Source organism: Pezoporus flaviventris, unplaced genomic scaffold (assembly GCF_033815535.1).
Source record: "Pezoporus flaviventris isolate CSIRO_AGI_PZ_B2104156 unplaced genomic scaffold, CSIRO_AGI_Pfla_v1 ptg000037l, whole genome shotgun sequence".
NCBI classification, from domain to species: domain Eukaryota; kingdom Metazoa; phylum Chordata; class Aves; order Psittaciformes; family Psittacidae; genus Pezoporus; species Pezoporus flaviventris.
In genome coordinates, this window is record NW_026892585.1 from 11,325,714 (window position 1) to 11,351,627 (window position 25,914).

The 25,914-nt window shown below is 39.1% G+C and overlaps 1 protein-coding gene and 1 long non-coding RNA gene across 6 annotated transcripts in view; one reads left to right on the top strand and one right to left on the bottom strand.

Annotated features, from left to right (window-relative positions):
* VPS41 (VPS41 subunit of HOPS complex) overlaps positions 1-25,914 on the top strand; it is a 222,880-nt gene that overhangs the window by 76,084 nt on the left and 120,882 nt on the right. For 3 of the 4 annotated variants that reach the window (XM_061464683.1, XM_061464685.1, XM_061464686.1), the window contains 12 exons: positions 103-230; positions 1,128-1,272; positions 2,485-2,526; positions 2,656-2,706; positions 3,910-4,047; positions 6,795-6,849; positions 7,863-8,003; positions 9,500-9,636; positions 16,753-16,852; positions 17,624-17,668; positions 19,258-19,337; positions 20,889-21,242. In XM_061464683.1, the coding sequence (XP_061320667.1) occupies positions 103-230; positions 1,128-1,272; positions 2,485-2,526; positions 2,656-2,706; positions 3,910-4,047; positions 6,795-6,849; positions 7,863-8,003; positions 9,500-9,636; positions 16,753-16,852; positions 17,624-17,668; positions 19,258-19,337; positions 20,889-20,969 (1,143 nt within the window). In that variant the 3' untranslated portion in view covers positions 20,970-21,242. Of the gene's footprint in view, positions 1-102; positions 231-1,127; positions 1,273-2,484; positions 2,527-2,655; positions 2,707-3,909; positions 4,048-6,794; positions 6,850-7,862; positions 8,004-9,499; positions 9,637-16,752; positions 16,853-17,623; positions 17,669-19,257; positions 19,338-20,888; positions 21,243-25,914 lie in introns of those variants that run through there. The other variant, XM_061464684.1, reaches the window with a different exon arrangement.
* Positions 21,837-25,342, bottom strand: LOC133275014 (uncharacterized). Of its 2 annotated transcripts, none has more exons than XR_009745365.1 (3): positions 24,934-25,342; positions 22,513-22,630; positions 21,837-21,924 (listed from the first exon to the last, which is right to left on the bottom strand). It is a non-coding gene; the product is annotated as an uncharacterized LOC133275014 (long non-coding RNA). The 2 variants fall into 2 exon arrangements; XR_009745366.1 differs by lacking the exon at positions 24,934-25,342 and adding an exon at positions 23,326-23,543.

Genomic DNA, 25,914 nt, shown 5'->3' on the forward strand with positions numbered 1-25,914 from the left:
AGGTGAAGCCAGCAGGTGTTATCTCAGGGGCTTAGCTGAAGCTTTGATGTTTTGAATTGTTCCTTAGGCAGTTCTTTCTGTTACAATCTCCTATACTTTTAGGGGTTTGCAACCCTGATAAAAGAGTGGCCTGGAGATCTGTACAACAACACAATCATAGTTCAAGCTGTAGTGGATCACCTGAAGAAAGATCCACAGAACAGGACTTTGCTACGAACGCTTGCAGAATTGTGAGTATGGTTTTAAACTCCTGTTACAAAAAGTAAGCTTGAAATAGTGTGCTGTACTTGATAAATATTTGCCTAGCTCTCTTAACAGAAATATGTCTACAGAGTATCAGCCTTCTCTCATCCCCACTCTGCTGATTGCACAGCTTGCCTATTTTTCCACTTTTTGATAAAGTGTATGCTGAGTATGAAAGCAAAGAGTTCAGTAACAGATTGGATATGCTGCTCCTCTTTCCAAAGCAAATAGCTAGCATTCAAATAGGAAGCCTCTTTTGTGAAGCGTGCATTTCAGAATTGCCCACAGGAAAATCAAATGGTGGGGTTTTTTTCTCCCACAATTTCACAGGTAGTATATTTAGGTTTACTGTGTGGCTGGAAATATGTGACTGGAAAATGCCAAAACTGATCTCGTTCTAGGCTCCTTTGTACCAGGTTAAAGCTCTTTGGTTTTCTCAGCCTGATCAGCATCAGTTCTTTTCATACCACTTCTCTGAAGCAAGTGAGGTGACTGTCTATTGCTGTGTTACAGTCTGTCCCCAGGTTGTAAGAAAACAGTATTTTTTAGCTCTGAGGAGAGTTCCAATTAGTTTCCAAAACCAGAAAAGCTAGCATTTTGTGTGGCTTCCCCTGTGGTTTGAAAATGGGGAAACAAAAATGCAGAGAAAGAACCACTGAGCAGAACACAAATGCTGTGGCTGATATAAGGAGAGTTGAAAGTAATGTTGCCCAGTGTTTTATTTCCCTTTAACAGAAATGAATCACAGCAGCTATTTAGATAATTATCAAATCAAGGAGCATCCTAAAACGCTTTACATCCTAGATTTATATTTTCCCTTATAAGTGATGTTCCTACACTTAGATATATAAGATCACATGTATTACAGCATTGTTTTCTATCAGGTATACTTACGACCAACGCTATGGCAGAGCCCTAGAAATTTACCTGACTCTGAGGCACAAGGACGTCTTCCAGTTGATCCACAAGCACAATCTTTTCAGTTCTATCAGAGACAAAATTGTCCTACTCATGGATTTTGATTCAGAGGTACAGTCATCCTAATGATTTTTATATTCTTTTTCCACTAGAGATATTTTAATGGATTAAAAATAAATGAGCTAAACGTGGTGTTGAGGCAGAGAGTGTGTTTCCTGTGTCTGGATACATTCTGAGGTAAGGAAGAAAATGTTTGCCTAGAATGCAAAGTAATTTCTTTGTATTTCAATTTGAACGTCGCTCACAGTGAGAAGAGTGCCAGGTCTGAGATCATTGTTGTGATTCTCAAGTAAACTTTCGCCATGATCTTCTTTCTGCATTTTTAATAAAGTAATGCTGTTAATAAACCAAAGAAAGGAGGTAGTGCATTTATTATGAGGCATATATTAAATGTGCCTTCCACGCATCCTTTACTGCAGTCAGTCTGCTTCTGAAAGTTTGCAAGATTATTAACCTAGATTCAGATAACGAGTAAGTGTGCATTTTATACTGAATTCTATGTTATTTCTTCCCAACTGCCTATAAAACCTCATCAAATAATATTTGCTATGATCTTAGGGGGAAACCAGGTAAATGTGCTCTTTTTTCAGTGCAATGCTGATTGTTTAAGCACTGGAACAAAAATATGGAGCCATGTCTACCAAAGATGATTGTCTTTGGTATGGCCATTCTAAACTACATGGGGAAAAAACAGTGTAATTCTTTTTTTATTAAACAGAGTAAATTGTATCAGGAATCTGTGGGTTTGTATTTTTTGAGTTTGAAGCAAAACTCCTTGTAAGAGGAAGCAGAATCAGAATCCTGGTGGCCACCGTGGTCTTTTCTGCTTGTGTTACTGTGTCAGTATGCAGTAGTTTGGAGGAATCCAGTTGTAAAACAAGCTGCTTGTTTCCCATACAGCCATCACCCTGCAGTTCCGTTTGGCCATGGGACAAATAGTATTTCTGTCTCATTTGGCAGTGGCCTTCTGTGACCCATGATTCAATGGGCATGCTTCACCTGCAATAGAAGGGCCCAATAGACTGCTGTTAGCGTGGAAACTTTAGGAGAGGTATTCTGGAAGAATACATGATGTGTTCTCCTGTAATGCTGTGCTGTTGGGGGATGCTGATGTTATGCAAAGTGCTCTCTGAATTACTGTTGCTGAAAAGAGTAGGCCTGCAGTATCTATCTGATACCCATCAGGAACAAGCATAATGCTGTATAGAATGTGAGAAGATGTGTGTACCTTTGTGTTAACTGGGTTCTTTCTCTTTACTTTAGAAAGCAGTAGACATGCTTTTGGATAATGAAGATAAAATTTCTGTGAGTATATCGAGTCTGTGGCTTGGCAGTCCAATGTTTGCTTGTATTACCCACCCTCCTTTCAGACCTGTACATGTGATATTTGTCACAGGTTTGCTGATCCATTGGGGTTTATTTGTTTGATTTCAGATTGATAGAGTTGTTGAAGAATTAGAAAACAGGCCTGAGCTACAGCATGTTGTAAGTATTTGTTGAGCTGAATAAACTCTTTGCTGGACATGTGTTTTACAAATATGATCTTCCTGTCAAAGTGCACATAGCACCGGAATATCATAAATCATCAGAGCCCAAGTGGCCACTTCTGCTAACCTATTTCTTAACATGGCCATAGTGTATTTACAACAGTAAAATAGTTTTAAAATGTGAGCTTGTGAGTAGTTGACCACACACTGCTTATTGTTAACATGCTGTGAGGTACTCCTTGTGGCATTGCAGACACTTCTGTTCTCTGGGCAATTACTTCTTGCTTGTTTCCCTCCTCTTTCCTTACACAAAAATGGTGTTGGGAGAAACTGAAGCACATTTTGCTGATCTGTGGAGGCAGGGAACTGCTTGTCTTTCTAGAGCTGTAACTCCCATATGCTGCAGGATTGTTCTTGTTTGTGCAGAATTACAGTATCGGTGTAAGGCTGCACATTGCTATTCCAAAAGCACCTCTTTGGTTTGAATGGGCTGTCAGTGGAATGTGTAACATGTAACCCTGGGTTTGGGCTGATTCAGGGAGGGAAGTTTAACTTGCTGCTGTGTACAGGTGGGGCTCAGGGAATTGATCTGGTTCATGTGTTAGAGACCTGATTATAGGAAGCAACTCTATCAAGTGTGCAGCCCATAGCCAAGAACTTTGCTAAGATGACTGCCTGTCAGTTTGTGGAAGGGATGCATCAGTTTCAAAGTGTGAAGCCTACTTCCCTTTGAAAAGAAAGTGACCCTCAAAATTACTCTCAAAGCTTTCCTGTGCTCATCTAAGGGGGAAGGAGCTTTGCCACAGGATCGGTACTTCAAGGTGCTTTGGTTAAAACACCTTGTGGTAAAACTTTGGTCTATAGTTATCTGTAATGGTCAAATGCATCTAGATAACCAAAATGTTTAATTTGACATACTTCTCCAGGGTTTTCCATAAAATTCATCATCCAGTAGTTTCCTTGAAGGTTAAAGGACAGTTACTTAAGTCTTGCTGAAAACCTGTTTTATAGAGCTGGTTTTGGAGATTGCTGTGATAAGAGTACTTCAGAAATACATAGTCTTTTGTGTGAGGATTTAATCTCTGTACCTTCTAGTACATTCCTGAAGAAATTAGGAGGAGTTTTTATTAGTGGAGAACAGATAATATTGTGTAATCTGTATTAATGGCTTTGAGTTCTGATTCTCATTTTTGATTCCTAGTATTTGCACAAGCTTTTCAAAAGAGACCACCATAAAGGCCAGCGATATCACGAGAAACAGATCAGCCTGTATGCTGAATACGACCGTCCAAATTTACTGCCGTTCCTCAGAGACAGCACACACTGTCCGCTAGAGAAGGTAAGCCCAAAACCTAAACACAGGTCCTCGATGTTTGTGTCTGTAACTTGTGATGTTGCGTTTGTAACTGTGTCTGGTACTGCCCTCTACTGCTAAAAGAAGGGATCCTTTGAGTGTGTGACCATCACCCACAGGAGCCTGGGTTGCAGCGCTGGCTGATGGCCGAGACCTTCCTCTCTTGGCTCACAGGGCAGGAAATAGTGGGGATGTTAAATGGAGAAGTTGTGAATTCACACTTGATGCATACCTGCTAATCAGTGCATGGCCTTGCTGAACAGCAGGTTCAGGTTGCAAGAAATCAACCATCATTTAGCCAAATCTAGGTTTGCTCAGTGCTAGATCTTGAAGACTGAGTACCTATAACTGGAGTTTTTCTAGCTTTGTATTCCAGGGTCCAAAGTTGCTTTCAAATCATACACACAGTATAAATGTCACTGAAGTAGCAGAGCTAGAAGTACTTTGTACTTCTGCTGGTAGTCTTGGGGTTGTACAGAGAACCATGTTTCTACCTTCTTTAGCCTTTTTATATTTTCCTTTGTTGCTCTTGTCAAATGAAATGTGAAATAAAGTGAAGGGCAGTCGTGGTACTTTTCCCCCCTCTTGAATTAAAGTAAATCACATGGAAATTTAATTTTTCCTCTTTAGCTGGGTCATTGTTTTATTATTGGTTGCTGTTAATGGCCAAGCAAAACAGACTTTTTGAAAGGATGTCTCTCTGCGTGCAGCTATAATGGTGACACCAGTTGCAGTAGTTTTAAATGTAATGCTGAATATTGCATTTTATGTGGTTGGTACTCAAAAGAGAACTAGTACTGTTCTTGGCATTTGCATGCTGTTGCCAACTTTACTGTGCAGCAGCAGGAAACACTGGAAAATACTTTTGTTAAGGTTGCAGGTTTGGTGTTTGAAACTTGCACAAAACTCAGTTGTCTCAGTGGACTTGTGTCTACACTATTGGCTTATTTGTTTATGAGTCTCTGATTCTCTTGTAGATTTTGCAAGTTAGTTTTAGTAATTGCAGATCCAGCCAATTATCTTCAGTGATTGATGGTGCAGAAAAGTGCTGTGTGTAAATGATACAAGTATGTTGCTGGCACTGCTTCGCTGAAGTTATGGGCTGTGAGAAAGAATACGTCAGAGACCCAGGAACCTTTGGAAGGTGTGAGAAACAAAGTGAGGAAAAAGGATGTTAGAAAAAGTGTCATTCTAACCTTAAATTAAAATGTTATGTTTCAGTAGGAAGCTAAGGAAGAGAAGAGAGATACCAACACTACATAAAACTTAGTTGAATTTACCGTCACTGCTAATTCTGTAGTTACCCTTCTTACCATACGTATCATAGTAACACTTTTTGCCACCTAGGAATCTTTGTTCTAAGGAACTAGAAAGGGGACCAGAATTTCTCATGTATCAGTATTTTCAGTTCCTGTGAAGCAGGCTGCAGTGCAGTGCAGTGTGTGAGTTGCAAAAAGCCATGGTTATTATGACTTTAAAAAAATTACAAACCCGGCAAGAAGAAATAATTCTTGTTCTTTAAAAGTGCACTTTATTCAAGTGCAGTGCAGCAAATGTTTTACAGAATGAGCTGAGAAGGAAGCATGCATGTTCCCTGTTTTCCTCTAGAGGGAGCATGACAGTCAAGAAACGTGCAGCATCCAGAACTACTGAGTACTTGGTACTTTGTAGTTCAACTTCCGAGTGGGGAATAAAAAAGGCTGTCAGTTGTGTTTCTAACTTATTAGTATTATTCATAACTTCATTCCCCTGAAGTATCCGAGTGGGTAGGTATTCACCTGCCTCTACCCCAAAATTGGTTGCCCAGATCTCTAATCTTTGTAGTCACCCATCTGAAATAATTTGAGAATGGAAGGGGAAGTTAATTCCTACCTATATCTTTAGCTGTATCTTTGGTGTTTATAGTTTTGATTTCCAGGTATGAAAATCTTTACTGGTGAATAGTTGTCTTTACAGGAATGCCATGTATCTTGAGTTTGCTTTCTGCTTCCAAACTGGCAGCAGACTTGGCATCATTTATGGCATACCAGCCCTGCGAGTTTTCAGTTGGTAAAAAGTTGTTGGTAATCAGTTTGGTAGTTTTGGCAGTTGTGTTAGTGATTTTCAGCAGCACAGACTCTGTAACCCCTCATGAGGGTTTTTAGCCCTCAGGGCTCTAAACCAAATTTGTAAGAAATGCTTCCTCCTTATTCTTTCATATTTGCATTGGGTTAATTGTCTTCTTGGAGGTCACTGGTACAAAATTCAGAGGGCCTTCTCTGCTTCCCAAAACCATTTTGGTTGCCCTGAAGAGATCAGCAGTCTTGTGTTGTGAATGAATGTTAAGTAGGCCTCCATCGCTAGAGACCTCATGAGTCCACCTGTGGGAAGCAAGTCTTGACAGCAGATAAATTTAATGCATTTGGGTTAACCAACTTTTGGAACCAGAAGAAGGAAGTTGCCAGTAAGCTGAAAGACAGACATTGGCATAATCCAGACTGAAACACCAGTCCTGTCCTCAGATTTATTTAATCTTGGAGAAAAATAAAAGGAAGTGCCACGGAGTTTCTCCTCTTCATTAGTGCCAGAGAACCTGACGGTACATATTAAGGGAGCTGTATTCCTACCAAAATGAGTAATGCAAATTCATTGAAAAATATCTTTAAGCCTCTTGCAGCATTTGTGATCAATAAAATATTGTGTAACATGGTTCCCTATGTTTTCTTTCCATTCTCCCTTCCCTTAAACTCAAGGCTCTTGAGATCTGCCAACAGAGGAACTTTGTAGAAGAGACAGTCTATCTTCTGAGTAAGTAACACTCAGTATGATAAATTACAAGATGCTTTTAATCTTGTCATAAAGTTTATGCGGAAAAAATGTATGATGTATTACCTAATATCATTTGACATGCGTTCCCAAAGACAGAGTTGGTGTGGAGTCAGTAAAACCAAGTAACAGCATTTAGAAACTAAAACCACTGGCTGTTCATATGATGTTTTAACTCCATATTTTGTGTTATTGTGTTTCTGATTTGGCATTTTTCTGGGGTTTTGGAATCTCCCAATACCGTCAGTTTGAAGAGAGGGGAGAAATAAAGCATGTTTTATTCTGAATACATCTCAAACTTAAGTGTTATCTTTTGGTGAGGTGGAAGATTTGCATACATTCCCCTTCTTGTTTTCTTGTTTCTTTTTTTTAATAAAAGCGATTGCAAATTAACTCCACCAGCAGGCCAAGGAGTCTACCTCTGAATGTCAGACATGAGTCATGAGCAGCATGGAAAGCTTTTCTTTAATCAGTCTTTGTTTTAATAAGAAGAATTATTTGTGGAGCATTGGAGAGCAGAGCTGGATTTACACATGGCTTCATTTAAAGAATATTTCAACGTTTCTACTACTTGTTCTTCCTCCCTCCTCTCATTTTCCAAGGGTGTAAGCTGTGCTAGAACTGCAAATTAAGAGTGCCCATGCAGGCTCATAAAGGGGGTGTTTAACGTCATAGTTAATGCACGCACGTACATACACACACTCCCCCTTACTTTAGATGTTGCTGCAGCTTAGAACCCCTACTGTGACCCAGCGCATCCTTAAGCAGGCTCCAGGTCCCAGTCCAGCAAAGCTTTCCAAGCAGTTGTTCCGATTATACTGGTTGCTCTGGGATTTGCATTTCTGCTTCAGATTAGATTAGATTTGATCTTGGTTTAATGAGTCTGAGCAGCTTCACACTTACAAAATTCCTGTTGAAAGCTTCTTAAAAGCATTGTGCATTGATAAGTATTTAGGTTTTATGATCTCTTTACTCCTTCATTTCTTTCCTTGTAGGCAGAATGGGAAATAGCCGTAGTGCCTTGAAGATGATAATGGAAGAATTGCAAGATGTAGATAAAGCCATCGAGTTTGCCAAGGAACAAGATGATGGAGAACTTTGGGAAGATCTCATTTTGTATTCCATCGACAAACCACGTAAGCAGGATAGTTTCTCAGAAGCTTTGCATATGTATTTTTCGTGTGTGTGAAATGCTGTTGCAATTGAAGGATTGAATTATCCACGTGCGTGTTAGAGAGGGTGTTAATGGATGGCCAGGGAGGTGTTCTGGTTTGTGGAGCTGTCCTACTGTACATAAAAACCTCCAGTAAGGCAGCATGTTGGCATGCTGCAAAATGAGTACTTAGGATTTAACATTTGACTAAGCTCTGTGTAGTTAATGTCGTTAATGACAAATCAAGGGAAGAATGGTGCTTTTAATTTGGCAGAATGAGGCTTTATTTTTAGACTGCATCAAGACACAGTCTGCAGGCTTGATGAGGATGTTGTGTGTCTGCTTATTGCAGCTGCTTCCCTTTGAAATTCTGAAATGGAAGAGCCCACACCTCAGTAGAATAACTGATTTAGTTTGTTTCTGGGGCACAAAGGTGGATCAGAAATAACGAGTGCATTTTGCCTTTCATCCGTTATATGAATAGCTACTCAAGTTTAAAGTTTAGATGAAATCAGAAAGTGGCAGAATCTTATAAGCAACATCAGTTTGCTTTTCAAGAGGCAGATTCAGAGGAGATCATAGGACTGAGAAAATAAAGAATTATTTTAACTGTTCTACTCCATTAGTTTTGCCACCTCTTCTGGGGCTTGAAACCAAGGCTTTAGAGTCTCTTTTGGGACCTCTTTTCCAAGGGATTGAATGTCTTGTAGAATTACTGTCAGAAAATGTATCTCTTCATCCCTTGGACGCTAATTCTTAAAGGAAAAAGCAACCAAAATCCGTAAGTCCTTTAGAATGGCATGCTCAAGTTGCCCATACTTACATTCAGGGTGTCACTAAAGCAATGCTGCAATTAATGACATCTTCAGAGCTAAAGGGATTCAAAGCATATAGAAGTCTCTCAGTTTCATCTGTCCATATGTAGAGCAACTCCACTGATGTTCTCAGTTTTGGAAGTTGAAGAAAAGCAGAGTCTTGAGATTCAGCCTTCCAGTGTTTCATTTACTCAGGTGCATATCAAAAAGCAGAAGACTTCTTTTGTGTCACTCTCACCAACGTTTAGAAACATGTTGGAGTTGGGTTAAGTGGTTGAGAATTTGGTTTTAAACCCTGGACCTGGGAATGGAGCGGTCACGTAACGTAGTTAATTCTCTGGCTCTGTTTGCTCAAGTGCTCTTTTTATTGAATTCAAATGCATTATTTACTTGTGGGTTTGTGCTGGTTCCTATTTTAACCTGAAAAACCCTGGACGGTCTGTGAATTGCCAAACTGTATCTTCTGTTCTCACCCAAAGGCCTGTATTTAGGTAAATACAGCTGCAAGAAACATATGGATGCTACGTAAGAGTCTTAGTGTTAATCTCTTAGCAGAGAACTGGCGCAGAATCTGTCAAAGCCTGTATCTTGTCACCAAAGCATCCTTTAATCAGGTATTTTGCTGGATTTTTTTCTTAATTTCTTTGCCTTTTGGTTTTCACAGCTTTTATTACTGGTTTGTTGAACAATATTGGAACCCACGTTGATCCCATTCTGTTGATCCACCGCATTAAGGAAGGCATGGAGATTCCTAATTTGAGAGACTCGCTAGTGAAAATTCTTCAGGACTACAACTTGCAGGTAAATGTTGCATTCTTCCTGTGATACTCATTTTCAGAGAGACAGCAAGACCGCTTTGCCATTGAACAGCACAAGAAATGGCTGTCATGAAGGTTTGTCCATTCTGTTGACACTGTGGGATGCTACAAAACTAGGACAGAAAGGGTGGAGATTTAAGACAAATAGTCTCTTGATGGCTTCTAGCACTTATAAATCTCTCCCACTCTGTTATAAGCCCAGTGGGAAAGTAGAACTGGAATGATCTTGGGTGATTCCAACTATTTTATATTGCCTGATTGTCCAGTATTGGAAAGTCTCAAGTCTCATGACCAGTACTGTTTCATATGAGGAGGCAGAACATAATGTGCGGTCACTAAAACAAACATTCACCAGGTATTAGAGCCGTATACTAAATGCCATACTAACTAAAGGAAAATGATCTTTTAAAATCAAATTCATCTCTGTTGTGCAGAGTGTGTTGATATCTCTGCATTTATATAAAAAAAAGACTGCTTGTTGCATTGTGAGAGCTTTTATCCCAGCACAATTACACAGGTATGTGCCATTTCCCCCATAACTGGTTCTGATAGGTGTTTGTAAGAACTTACAAGAAGCGTGCCCATCAAAGTAACAATAGGTAGAGTTGCCTTGCGTACTTTAAATCTCCCTGCTACAAAAAGAGGCCAAAATTTGAGTTTTCTTTGATGCTGCGCTACACCACTTACTGAGACATAAGGATACAGAGCAATTTGAATGCCTCTAGTGTAGAGCCCAGAAAGGCAGCCCAGTAAGCAGCTGAAACTCCCAATTTTCTGATCCTCATGAGCATTTGTTTCCAATCTGCTATTAGTCTTTGGACATCTCTAGCAAATAGGCTTGGTGGCTTTCAGTAAGGTCATGGTTGGTCTCTCAGCGGGCCGTATAAAGACTGTATCTGCTAGAACCTTCAGTGATGTCAGAAAGACTTCTAAAAAGGCAGCGTTTAAAGCCTTTCCAAGGCTTTTCCCTTATTTTCTTATCATTTGGGCTTTGCATTATAACTTCTCAAAGAAGCATTTTATGTGTCTTGTTCTCCTGTCACTTGTTATATGCAAGGAGCTACCCCAGATAAATATAAACATGTTTGCATGTGACACAGGTTGTAACATTACTTCCAGTTTTTACTTGACTATCATGAAATGATACTAGCTAAATAGCATGCTATTTAGCAGTTGCCTGCGAATCTTGCTGCTGTCAGTGACCTACAGCTTGCACTGCTGATCCTGCTGTTCCTGCCTTCAAATGTATGTTTTGGGGGTGTCTGCAGCAGACTGAGAAGGTGCTGTGTGAAGAGCTGCAGCTTTACCCTGCATGCAAACTATATTGCGTGGCTTCAGACAAAGCCGATGACATCGTTTTGGTCATGGGGAGGGAAGAATAATTTTGTCCTCATGTACCTTTTAACAAAATTACTTTAGGATTAAAAGGCTGTATTTAACCTTCACAGTAATATCCAAAATTATTTGCTGTTAGCATTGAAATGCTTCATAGATTCCAAATTAATTCATTTTGAAGTAGATTTGGATAGCTCTAGGGCTAAAATTTAGATCTCACAGGAACAGTAAAATTAGGGAAGGTTGATGTAATTTGTGCTTGGCTTGCTTGTAGGATAGCAAGACAATATAGCCAGAAAAAGGGGCCTTTAGAGGAATGTGAGCTGTAGCTTAAGCCTGTTCCTGAAGTATTACCGACAATGTAAAGTACAGTTTATGAACAGATAATGTGTCTACACTGAAAAGTAGAGATGTGATCTCAGCTCTTGAACACTCACCCAAGTAGCCTTAAACTGGCAAATTAAATCTTACAGCAGGGCTGTTTCTGCGTCCAGCAGTTCCATCATGACTGCTGCCTCATTAGCTGGTTTAAAGCTAGCCTTTGGTGTGTTTGTATGATGCCTGGTCCCACCTTTGCATCATGTTGCATAGGTTCACAGTGAGAAGTCCATGCCCTCTATGTTTTATGTTTATGTAAGTATATGGATGCAAATTTCCTAATGCACTCCTATCTCTGCGTTAGATGTGATGTGAAACATGGGTAGGAGCTAAAAGCAGTGCCTTTGACAGTCTGTCTTTTTGAAAACAATTCTTTACATCCCAGCAAAACCAAGTGAATCAAATTGGGTGGCTGCCAAAGCATGCCATATGTGGCTTACAGTGTGCGTTAGAGAATCCAACAGGGAAATCTACTGATGCAACAGAGTTTGTTGTTTTTTTAATGTGGGATCTTCCCTGAATGGTTTAAGTTGTTATTAATGTTGGCATATAGCAGACAGGTTGCTTCACATTAACTAATTACCACCCATTAGATTAACTGCTGTAAGAGTTCTGTGTGCTACTCCAAGCTCACCTTAGCTCTGCGTGGTTAACTTACACCTGTGGAAAGGAGTTAATATCTGTTCACTACCAACCAAGCATGGCACTAATAATAGACTTAGGTATTCTACTGGGTAAAAATAAAGTGTAGATCACATGAGACTTTGTTCTTAGGCTACAACTTCATGTAAGGACTGTTAATTTGCTTTTTCTCTGGTGTTACATCTCTGCTTTACAAGTAGAAATCTCTTAAGCTGCATTATTACTCTTCAAGAATACTCATTTTTATTTTCCCACTTCAGGAAGTGCAGTCTACCACGAACTTAAATCTGAACACGCTCTTGGGTGTTCCCCTAAGTAGGAAAATATTTAAGTACTTAAGTGGTTTTCTGAATTGGGATTAAAACTCCAAGTGATTATTCTTTGTTTGGTTGCTTTTTTACCTCCTGAGGATCATTTATTATAATGTTTCCTCTTTGTCATCATCTGAGTTAATGTATTACAACCACAGCACATAATCGAGTAGCACTGATGTATTGTAGCGATGAAAGTTTATTTATTCCTGAAATAATACTGATTTTAGTGTTTATACACAGTAACATCCATAGACAACAAAGGTATGAAGGCATAGGCAACAACAACTAAGTTCTAGTTGTCTGCATTTTAGCTGGAGTATTTATTAAGTGTAGGGTAGTCTAAATTTTTTAATTAGATTTTATATTTAACTCCTGAAATCTAGTTCTTTAGGGCCATAAATCTATAGCTAAAATAGACCACAGACTACTTCCTTTGAATTTATAAACTCCTGGAGATGCGTTGCCTTAAGGAGAAACCTGCTTATTTATGAGAAATTACATATTCCTAGCACAACTTTTACTTAATAACGGGTAAATCACTGTTCTTCTGTCAGTGTGTTCAACTTAACTAAATACCATTTAAACGTGTGGTCAGCTAACAAACTGAGGCCAGTCATATTGATCCCCTGACAAAAGCTTAATGGTTTTCATTTTTACTGCTTGCATTTAAAAGTGTTTTCCAAGACACAGAGCCAAAACTCAGCGTTGTCTCCATACAATTGGAAAGTTGTTGTTAGCGTAACTTGAATTTGGTTTCCATGCATAGACATTGCTTCTGTGAAGCTCATGAGGAACCTCTCTTCCCAACAGAAATTTACAGTGTAATTGTTCTTAAAACCTCCCTTAGCCAACACAATTAGAGCAGTAATGCTTCTGTTTGAAAACTGTAGCAAAATCAGCATTTATTAATATTTCTATGCAAAATATAAATTCAAACTATTGTATTTTTTTGGTGAAACAAGTGCTACTGACGTTGGTTTTATACAACTTCTGTGGACTGAAACTCACCAGTTTGACAATGGTCTGATCTTACAGACCTTCTTTCTGGAATATATTGGTGAACTTTTTACTTGCCTTTTATAGTTAGTTCCTTGGAAATAAAACTGAAAAATATATAAAACAGTTCACACGTTTAATTCAGCCATAACTTACGAATGAGGAATGCAGGAGCCTCTCTTAAAATAAGAACTTGCAGAGGGTGCCCAGAGAAGCTGTGGCTGCCCCATCCCTGGCAGTGCTCAAGGTCAGGTTGAACGGGGCTTGGAGCAACCTGCTCTAGTGGAAGGTGTCCCTGCCCATGGCAGGGGGTTGGATCTGGATGAGCTTTAAGGTTCTTTCCAACCCAAACCAGTCTGGGATCATGCTCAAGGTTTCTAAAGCATTGTATCACATGTCTCACAGAGAAGGCTGATAGAAAAGTCCCCTTATTTGTGCACCTGTGAATTATAAGTTTGTTACACTTTCCAGGTGTATAAAATAGGTGTCTTTTCAGCGTTAGTCTAACCTGAATGAACTTCAGGAAATGCTTGTGGTGTTGGAAGAGATTTAAATACTTCCTTTGTTTTAGAAAGAAACACCCTTTGTATGACGGTTGTTAGAAGGAAACTTCAAAAGATGCTGGTGTTTTCTTTTCCCCTAGTTTTAAAATACAAAAGCAATTTGTTAGATGCAGTACCTCTAGATCTTGTGGACTGGCCATTTTACTCAAATGTTGACTTACGAGTTTGCAGTTCATCTGCACCTGAAGTAACTCTGATGGATAACAGAGATTCATCCACTCACAGAATTCACGTCAATCCAGCCATAACAGAGTTCATGAGCGAATAGAAACCAATGATCATTTGGTGAATACTTGAAATAGAACCTGAAAAAATTGTTGGCTCTTGCTCCTGAACTTGACTAAGCTGCTGTTCAGACACCTTGGAGGCACTAGAGGGCAGGTGACGGCTTGAACAGAGGGACATCTGCCTTTTGGTTCTGAAGACTAAAACTAATGTGCTTTTAATTGTGGTTGGTTCATTGGCCTTGAGAAACTTGGACTTGTTTGAGTGCTAAACTGAAGCAAGGCCTGAATTCATTCCCAGAGGTTTGAGTAGATCCTTTCAAATTAACTGCATGCTGCAGTGGTTTCCTTTAAAGATGGAGTTAGGCGTTTGTAAATCAGAACTTTTAAAATTGAATAGAAGTTTTTATGGCTTCTGATTTTAATTATTGAATACCATCTTCCCTAATAAAGTCAGAAAATGAATTAGGGTTCTTCTTTTGCAGTAGGTGTTTTGATTTCAGAAGTTGTCATTAATTTGGTAAAAAGCATTATATCTGCCTAAACATTTTCTGTAGATGTATCATGCTGTCGTGCTTGTGCTTACAATGATGTTCGTGTAAAGGGGGAGAAAAGGTACCATTTCATCCTGAGTCTTATTTATTCTCCTCAGAAAGTGGTTTCATTACAGATTTAAGCCTGACATCAATTTAAGCCTAATCTTAGGGTGCACATTTATATACTTCTCCTTTTAATGTAAAGAAGTTAATTCAAACATTCTTTCTCCCTCTGTTTCATCTCCAAATTGCTTTTCCTGCTTCTCTATGATTCATCTCATCATTGAGCTCTTCAAATCTGTTTCTGCAGAAGTGTTGAGATTTATTACCTTGAGATTTGACATTTTACATTCTTTGCTGTGACTTTTCCTTTTATATAACAATAGCTGCTTACTGTATTCCATTTCTAGCAGAATAAGGTCTGATAAACAGTCATTGAATGAGGTATGGAAAAATCTCAGTGGGGTTTAAATAGTGAGGGAAACATAGTGCATGAGTCTTAAAAGATATTGCTGTTACTTCTGGTTTTCAAGCATCAAACAGTATTGAGGCTTTCCAGTAACTTAATGATGTTTCTCCCTTTATTTGTCTGTGTTTAAATGAGGCTTTCCTATTGTCACACTGTATTTTAAGTAGAAAATAGTAAATCTTGCTCTCTTCTTCCCATTGTATTTCTGTTCCAGCCCTCTTATTTAACACGCTTTCTTTACTCCTTTTAGTTAAGCACGGGATTTTTCATCTGCTTATGCTGAGTGCAGCTAGCAAAGTATGTAGCCAAGACCTCATCCGCTCTAAGTTACTTACCTGTCTTTGGGATATAATTTGCTGGTTGAGAATATTTTGGTCTAGCAGGCACTCATTCTGAAAGACAGTCTCATTCAGTTGTCCTTGCAAAGTGTTTTTAGTATTTTTTTTCAAAGCTAGTGACATTTTTCTATATTTACACCAAAATTGAACATTCTCTGTTGCCTTTGGAAAAAGTTGGAATGGAAAAGACATACTCATATAGTTCCTGATATTACAGATGCTAAGGATTAGTTTTCTAAGCATTTGTCTTGTAGAGCTGCATTCTGCTTCTGGTGCTCTGAGATGTTCTATAGCTCAATGTGTCGTAATACTGTGTAATGTCATTTACACACTGACGTGCCCAGTGTGAAATTCTTATTGCTACTCAGTTTTCATTTTCTTAATGTGTTTCAGATTTGCACATCATTCTTGGCTGTGTGTCCTTGTTGCTTCACAATATGTATACAAGAAGATAAGGGTTTGGACAGTGTTTAACTGGCTGTAAAATCTATTCTACTACTTTTTAGGTATTTGCATTAGTATTGTGGACGATATTAGAATGCTCAATTGCAAATAGCCTGAAAAAAGGAATGCACATTGCCGCTTTATACGACTTTTCTGGTGGGGTGGTTGAGCTTACAACTGGCTGTGAGCTTCATTTCAAAGGAATTGTTGTCTTGGAAAAGAAATATCCAAGCATCAATTTGGGAGGAGGAAGAAAAATCCCACACAACTGATTTGGGTTTGTCATATTGCCAGACTTGCTTTGTTAAAGTATTGTGAAATAAGGCTCTGTATCATTCTGATGCCCTTGATTGCTTTTTGTGTTTCACAGCACTGTCAGGCAATGACCTGTCAATCTCATGATAAATACTAAATAAGTAGAAAGGGGGCTGAGATTTTTGCTAAAGAGGAAAAAGCTCTGGACCTTTGGTTGTGTGGGCATTTGGTACTGCTTCCAAAATGACCCTTCAGCAAGAAATACGTTGGAACAAACTAAATTTTGAATTTCTGTGTCTACAGTTGGAAACCAATTGTGAGGGGCACTGTAAAAATTTGTTGTATTTTGTTCAGACAAGCTCATAGGAAGATCATAATTTATGACAACAGCGTATTTGTAAAGAGTATTTTATTATGTGGGGGGTTCATTTAGGTAGAGATGGTAGCACCTGGAGGTTCCCCCTTTCCCTCCTTTATAATAGCTTGAAAAGTCTTAAAACATTCCCTGTGCTCTCTTTGGCAGTGAAAACCCAGTGGAGACATCCCAGGATAGCTGATATCCCATCTGTTCAACAACCGCTGTATTTTGTTCTTTGCACCAACAGATCTTGCTTCGGGAAGGTTGCAAGAAGATACTTGTTGCTGATTCTCTTTCGTTATTAAAGAAGATGCATCGGACTCAGATGAAGGGTGTTCTAGTAGATGGTGGGTACAGAGGAAACATGGCCACTTTCAAGGTTTGAAGTCTTGGTTTATACACTGAAGCCACATGACTTTCTGCTTTGGAAGACGCCCAAAGCCTGAGTATCCTACCTTATTGGTAGAGTGTAGTAGGGTATTAGTGCTTTCCTCTTTGAGTAGGAACTACTTGTATCTCAAAAACTGCAAAATCCAGCATGCAGCTTTTTCCCTTAATCCATCTCTGCATAGCCAGTAACACATGGTGTCCTGCAGTTCGTCTATAAAAGTCAAAAATGCTTTTTAGTGCCAACATGGATAGTCAGATGATTACAAATCTGCAACCAAAGCAAAAGCTACAAGATAGTTTTCAGAAATAGTTGAAAATACTTTGCAAGGTGCTCATGATGTGTGTGTTAGTACAAAGAAGCAGAAACTGACAGAAGGACACAGGATTAGAGCTTCTGCTACAAAATGCTGCAGAGATACCGTGTACCCATCTTATGCTTCCTTTGTTCCAGTTTGCCTTGTGCCTCTACAGTGCTGATCCTAAACAGCTCCACTCCTGCAGTTCTGCCATCATTACAGTCAAAAGATCTAAACATTTCTCATGCTGTTACTAGAAATGCTGCTTCAGTATTGCTCTTCATTCTTTAACAGACTCTGTTAGGGATCTTAAGTAAATACTTTAAGACCAAGCACTGTTTCTGTACTAGTAGTATGTTCATGCCTACTTCATAAAAAAGTAAACATGGAGTTTGTTAACAAAGCTGTTACAAGTTTGTTTTGTTTTCATAGAGGAGAACATCTGTGAATCATGCCTGTCTCCAATACTTCCTTCAGGTAGGATGCTTTGCTAGAAGGAAAAGAGGTTGTCTTTTTTTCTAATTATTTTTAGAGGAACTGCTGTTTGCTTTTATTCATAGAAATGTGTAATAGCTTTCCTTGATAATCCCTGTATAAATATCAGTCTCCTGTGCAAAGCTTGCTTAGGAATTCTGATATGGGAGTAGAGTCAAGTGTGAACTATTTTTGTTGCATTAAACCCAGATTTTCTTTGACTTCCTTATTTTCTGCTTGGAAATACGTGGCAGCTTTAAATTCCATCAACATACATGTTCTCACAAATTATCAGAACCACAAAAGTAAGCTGTTGCCACCAAATCTTGTCCAACTCTGTTGAACGATTTAGGCTGAACTTGTAGATCATGACGTTTTATGGAATATACTTTTTGTCAGAGTGTGGAACGCTCTTGGCTTCAGTCACTGCTGTCGTGTTTGAAACAACTTATAACAGACTGTGGTTTTAAAATATCTTCTAAAGTGAGTTTTGAAACTAGAAAATCAGGATATTATTTTGAAGTTGCACGTTCTGCAAGGCAGCTATAGCTCGGATACACCAATAGAGTTGTTGGGCATCTTAAGAAAAAAGGAGAATCTCATGGCATCTCCAAACAAGAATGTGTAAGACAAAATATGTATGGACCTATTTATTTTTGTTTCCCAAATAGAATCGATTAGTTTTTCAATCTGCTTTCTACCATTTTTCACTCTAAATAAAACCAACTATCCTATGATCATATGTGCCACCGTACAGACCACAGCAGTCGCATGGTGATAAAAAAACCTGGCAGTGATGAATGTGCATACCTTTTGAGGTATGCATGTTGAGGGAGTGGAAGCCAAGGAATTGAAAGTTATAGAACCATAGAATCAATCAGATTGGAAAAGACCTTTAAGATCATCAAGTCCAACCATTCTCCAGCACTGCCAAGGCCATCACTAAACCATGTCACTGAGGGCCTCATCTACACAGTTTGTGAACACTTCCAGTGATTCCACCACTGCCCTGGGCAGCCTGTTTCAGTGGAGGATTCTGATGAGTAAGGCAGTTGTTATTTGGATATGTGGACATATGTGGTATGTAGGCTTATAACGGGGCTAAGTATTCACGTGGGAATCGAAAGGCACATCATGCACTTAGGCAGCTTCTTGCCAAATTTCAAGATCACGGCGTGCAGTGTAGGCACTAGAACTGCTTAATGTTCTGGTTCTCCCCACACTACTAGCACAAGATCTTCTTTGCTAACTTTGCTTCAAAATGGCTAAATTATTTGCTGGTAGTTTGCTGCTTCTCCCTCCCCAAATTTTGCATGTAGCACAGACTAACATGAAAAGTTTCTGGTGCAAAGGTATACAGCATTTAAGCCATGAAATAAAATTGTCTTCCAACTCCATCACTGGGACATCTTACCTGAAACCATCACTCTCCACGGTTTCTATAAATGAGCCAGAATAAGTTGGAAATTAACTTGAGAGCTGTTACTCGATGTTTCTGTGTGTAGAACACATTGCAGTTATGTACTGCTGTAGCCACTGAATTACTTGTTTTGTTGCCCTGTTATAATGCATTTACCTTCCTCTTTTCCTAGATGCATCCAAGTCCTTCAATGTGGTAGTGTTCCACTGCAGACACATGTTTCACAAGGAGTGCCTCCCGGTATCTAACACAGTAAGGAAATAACTTGATCTCTCTGACACTTTTGCCTAAGATAAAAGGACAGATTACTTCCTTTTGTTGACTGTAGAGAAGTGCATGGCTCTATCAGAAATTACAGTGCGATTACACTAATTATCTGTGGTGATAACCTATAGCAGTATGTGACCAAGGAGAGGGAGTTTAGGGCCACTGCAACTAAAGTTCATCCAATTTAGAAAGAGATTGCTGCTGTTTGAGGTGTACTTTATCGCTTCCTGCAATCTGAATATTCAGCGCACCTTTGAGACATACAGGGAATACAACCTGTTTGATTTCTTTAATTAATTCCTTTCCATTGCAGCTCTCACTTTACGTATGTTTAATTAAAGACAAGAATAAAGATATTTTCTCAAGAGAAGTGTATTAAATGTTTCTGACTTGGAAGAAAAAAAATCACTAATTTCAGATTTAATATTTAAATATCTTTGTAATCATCTTTATACCCAGAAAATGCTTGTTTTCATCAGGGAATTCCCCCCCCCCCCCCCCCCCTTAAAACAAATCAAAATCTAGATAGAACCATTCTTGAATTTAGAATGGAAAGCATCAGAGTGGTAACAAAATCACCACAAAAATGGAATTTAATCTGATTCTGCATATGTATCTGAAAATGAACATCCACTGAAAAAATAACTTCGGTGAATCACTTAATCTGCAAGTAACCAAGCAAACTGCTTGTAGCCATATGGTACAGCATGTCTACTTAAACATGTCCTGAAAATCTAAATGAGTTAGATCGTTTGCATGAGAAAGCCCAACAACTAGTAAATATTTATTCAAATAATGTTTACCACTAATTTTATTATTTGGGAAATAAGCTAAGTTTTATCCAGCTTTCTCAGTTTTTTAGAACAGGTAACCTGTGAGGTGGGTTTCTAAATGTGACATGGGTATTACAGTATATATATTCTATAGCACGTAAGAATGTAAAGACACCTGCATGTATCTGGGCCAAATTCTCCAATGTATAGTATTTCTTGGCCTTAGGTAATCAGCTGTGTTACTGATACTTGGTTGCCGGTGACATACTGAAAGGGAAATAACGCATGCATAAAGCATCACAGAGCTAAACTCAGTAGTAACAATAAATACCTGTTTGATCTCAAATGGACAGTATTCCTGCCATATCCTCAGCTGCTGGAAATCTGTTGAACTCTACCTAAAGACAGAGTCGTAACTGAGACATCAGTGATCAGTGGAGCTGACCAAGCGACTTACTTTCCTCTTATCTAGGAAGATAATTAGCAGTGCTTTTGACTCTGTATGTTTTTTGTTGTGGAGGAAATTGGACCTTACTCTCCAGGAGGGTGGTGAGAATGTACTTGGAGTAAGTGGTGAGGTGTACTGCCCTCTGACTCCAGAACAGCCTGCTTTGTTACGTTTCTTCTGTATTGCTGTCCTGTGCCTGTCCACGCTGATGTTGATAGCCTGACTCTGAGCAGTAACATTGAGAAAGGCACTTTTCCCACACTCTAATGTGGCTGCATTTCTCTAAGAGATTCTTTTTTTCTTTTTCATTTCTAGGTATCTTCTGTTCAGTTCTGCAACATATGCAGTGCCAAACACCGAGGGCCAGGAAGTGCTATCCTGGAGATGAAGAAATAGCAGTCCCATAAGAGTCTGTGACACCAAATCTGTAGGACCATGCTGAGCTACTGTAGTTTCTGTTAGTTAAAATTTCTGTATATAAATCTGATTGTGCTTTAAAACTTGTTTGTGTAAGTTATTCAGCTTGTTGAACATTTTGGGGAAAGAGAAGATGTGAAAATGTTTTCCTAGTAAGTCTTCGTTACACAATTCATATGCCACTGTTCCTTTGCTCAGCTCATTACTTATCTCTGCAACAGAAAAGAGAAATAAAATAGGAAGGGAAGAAAACAGTTTGAAGATTTGTGCTTGCTATCAGTTAATGTGCTTTACAGTTTGGAGCTGTATCAGGCTCCTCATAGTTAGATACTGTAAAGGAAGATGGATTGCTGTGTACTTAGCTCGCTAAACCCCTTGAGTTCTGATGTAGTCTATTACTGACGTGTTTAACTTGAGACCCATAGGAGTCTGACTGCTTTCAGTGCTTCAGTCCTGCTTCAGGACTGTCATTAAATTAACAAACTCATTAACTGTTCCACACATGGACAGTTTACCTTGGTTTTATGGTAACACATTTGTAGTTTGCTATAAACTTGTTATTTACCCAATTGATGTTCATAATGCAGTAGTTTAAGGTGACCTTCTCTCCTGTTAAAATCATCCAGAAACCTTAGTTTTGTTAGCAACAGCTCTTTACACTTACAAGTGTGGTTCTAATGTCTGATTTAAGTATGGGGAGGGGAGGAAGGGAAATCTGACCTTTCAAAGATCTCTACAAGTTTATTTTGGCCTTAGGAAGGGAATAGGGAAATTAAATCAGTTTATTTGGATGTTAAAAAAAACCCATATTTATTTTTAATTTAAACAGCATTCTGTTTGTTGTTCCAAAGGAGGTTATCTTTCACAATGTCTTCACAGTAATGTAATCTCTTTATAATGTTCTCTGATTAAATTAAATATAAGCATCCTTTACCTAAGAAAAAAAAAAAAATGTTTCAGAACTCCCAAGATTTTTTTCCTCTTTTTAAGAACTGGAGTTTGAAGGTAAAACTACATGTTTTACCATCAAATTGTGAGGTTTAAACCAGTAGTTAACGCCGTAAGTTCTGAAACAGTGGTGGGGTGATACTGGAGTGTATCTTCAAAACTGGAAAATGCAACACCTCTAAGTCCTTCTGTACTTTACTCCCATGTAGGTACACCTTAAAATCATTTGTATTGTCGAAACCCGGATTTCTAGTTTATGTAAATTCATTACACTCTTTTGATATCCTCTGGGCAGTTGGCTGAGCTGATCTAGCAATCTGAACAGTGATTTTTTTGTCCGCTGAGTAGATCCGTATAATACTGGTATAAAATTTTAAGTGTATTAGAAATAGTAGGATTTACTCTGCATGGTTACAGAGACAAAATTATCATTGAAAGGATGGATCTCAAAAACATAACAGTCATTCTGTTGTGATAATACAGACAGCTGAGGAGAAATAGATAATGGTGCAGGTGGTTTATGGACATGTAGTAGATAAAATAACAGAAGGATAGGAGCTTTGTTAAGCTTCACCCGTAAGAATTACAGCCTGGCTCTGTAGCAGTTCAATTCACTGGCTAGTACATATTCTCAGGTATATTGTTCATTCATTCATTCTTTACTTCACTGATCAGAAGAGCTGCTTTGATTCCTAGTAAACAGAATGCTCCAATGAACTCAAGAGCTGTTTCATCGTCATATATGAGCTGTTGCAATAGACAAGTTTAGAAACATCTTCAAAACCCACTTCTTCAGTAGCTATAAGCAGCTTTTCTATGTAACACCCGAAGAATGCACTGTGCAATGCCGTAGCTGTCAGCTTGCAGGAGGAAAAGGTCAACTAACTTCTATACAGTTATGCCACAAACTAACTGTAGCTCAGAGTTATATGCTAATTTAAAGTAGGTCTGTTGTTTACTTCAGCTTGACCTTAAATTCCCTAAAGCATTTGAGCATTCAGTGACTCAGTTTGCCAGCCTGCCATCCCTAGCAATCATACTGCATTATAACCTGGCATATTCTTTGCATTATGCAAGTAATTTTAAATGACTGTATGAAAATCTAATCAAAATCTTCTCTAAATCCAAAGCTTCTTTCATTTTGGGCTTCAGGGACTACTCTTTTCATGTTCCTGAATTCTAAATTCCCTCATTAGGATTCCACAAGAAATACACAGTCCTGACTTTGATTCAGTTTTCTTCATAAGAAGCCTTCACATCATAGAAAATGTCTGAAGTTAAAGTCTAAAATATTCAGCTACCCAAGAGCTTTTCTACCGGTGAAGAGTTCTGACTAAGAAGTAGCCTTAAAGAAAAGACCTTCAGAAAAGAACAGAATAGCACTTACCAGTTTCACCAGAGCTCATTTAAGATGTCAGTCCATTTGTCAAACTGCTTGTGCTTCTAATGAAGGTAAACTTAAACAAGAGAAATACTGTTTTTTTCACTGATCCATCCAGTTCTGTGTGATTTCTACAATAATGACCAATAAAGCTAACTGAAAGGATACGTGATGGATCACCTAAGAATGTGTTGGTCTGCCATATCTAAGAGACAAAAGTATTTTGGTTATATGAGTCTTTAGATGGTTTTTGTCATCTGCCTTTGGTTTATGGTTTTGAAACAGTGCTGTGTGATAGGCTTGGTGGCAATGTTGGGGCCCATAAGGAGTGAGGAGTGCCCATAAGAAGTGCTTGGTGAGCATGAGGCTCTTTAGTCCTGCTGAAATGAGAGTGCAGGGAGAAGTGACAGCATCAGGATAAAGGTTGACTTCTGCAAAAGGCAGAGTTTATCTGTTCCCTGCAGACCTGTGGGGCCTGGGACATGCCCAGAGTGAAGCTCCAGCCAGTGATTTGTGGGGCAGGTAATGAAGTATTTATTGGGTGATCTTTTAATGGCTGATTCAGACAGTGTCTGAAAGGGACTGGGAGAGGCTCTGCAGATCTTTTGGGTCTCCCTGGGGTTGAGAGGTGCACAACTGGCTTTTGCTGTCTCCTGCTACGGCTACATCTCATGTGTTCACTGGCTCGTAGCTGTGTTTCAGTGGGCTTGAGGCAGCTTCTCTACCAGATGAGTGATGTGTTGAATCAACTGTGTTTAGTGCTTGGGCAAGAGTCTGCTGCCTAGCATTGCATGAATCAGTGGGTCAGGTAATACTTAAAGGAGTCATTCTGTACACAAGGTATGTCCTCTACCTGGAGCTGCACCTGACAGCTGTGGAAAACCTTGAACATGGGGGGTATCGTGTGATGAACAGGAGTAAGTTGTTCCTTATCTGACCCTGATCTTGTGTTACAGAGCCAGAGTGATGACAAAATTAGTTATTTTCCCATTTTTAGATCCACATCATTTTCCTATTCGAAATGAGTGTTTTCATGGACAGTTGCTGCCAAGCACTTGACTGCAGATTTGTCAAGGACTGCTGTGAAGCAAAGAACAAGAAATACCCAGTTGCCTGCTATGTTTTGTAATGTATTTTTAGTAGGAGACCATGCTGCAGCATCTTTTTCCAAATTTTGGCTGATGGCAGTATAGAGGCTGTCAGTATTCTGTACAGACTGCACAGGTTTGCTTAGCAAGTTTTCATTTTAGAGTGTATCACTTTAAGAATATATCACTTTAGAATATATCACTTTAACCACTTTAAATGGTTAATAGCTAAAGTCTTCTAGGCAGGCACCATTTTCCCCTTTGTGTACTCCTATCACAGTGGTTTTCTCCTTGGTCAGTCGAGTTCCTGACTGCCATTCAAGAGAACTGGAATAGCAAATAACCTCTTCAAGGAAAACCTCACGTTGGATTTCCCATTTGTGGAATGTTGTAAAATTAGCATTCAAGTATTGTATGCCTTGGTCACCTTGGAAAATACAGTGTCATCTCTGCAGCCTGGTTGGACTAGTCCCTGCCTGCATCATTTGGCAGCAGTTTGGAAAAACACTTGCAGGAAAAATCTTACCTAATGCTGAACAAGGACCATTATCTGAATGAGGGAAATCTCTCAGAGAAGCCTGTTTTCCCTGTCTTCTGTTGTACAGTTCTGACTTCATATCCATGCATCATCACTTTCATCCTTATTTACAAATGCAAGACACAACATTAACAGGGTCTCTTCCTCTCTAGAAGAGCTTCTCCCTCGAGCAGATCTTTGCCAAACACCAGCTCTAAACCAATTGCTGTATTCTTAAAATGCTTTAAACAAGACTTGTAAGGAAGTACCACATTTCCAGAATAACTCTTTAATTATATACTTTGGGGACTGTCTTCTTACTCCACTGCGCCATGAAAGATTAATTTTCTCTTGGCATTATAAAAATCCCTAGATAATGTTTTTTTCTGTTCCTCAAGACAATGTGTGCTTTCTTTTACTGTAATCAAATATTAAACTATGCAGAAAACGAGACATCTGAAGCATCTGAGGCATCAAACACAAGAGAATAGGATGTGTGAGAAATTCTAAGAGAAGTCAATGAGTCATAGTGGGAGTGACCTACATTCTGTCTTAAAAGGCTTCAAGGAATAACGATCATAGTAAGTTTTTGCAGTAGAGTGGGTCTTAGGGGCTTTGCGACATCCACCACATATTGCAGTCTGAATGGACAGGGCTGCCAGTGGCTTCTGCTCCAGGATTGTGCTTAGGACCAGTTGTGGTGCTGCAGCAGCAGGAGGTTGGTGGGACGCCATCCTGGAGGAACTGCCAGGAGTAGAGGTGTTGGGAGAGTAGTTAACAGCTAGAAAGTGGCAGAAGCTGCAGAGGGCAGTTGTGTTGCTGGTTGGAGTTTTCACCGTTGCTTTTAGTCTGATCCCAGTAGGATTTAAGTCCAATTAGGTTGACAGGATAATGGTATCTTGGTGTCCAATGGCTGTAAAATTGTATTTAGCAAGATGTTAGCTGGATGATGTATTCCGAATAGTGCTCCCATAAGATGCAGGTTTATGT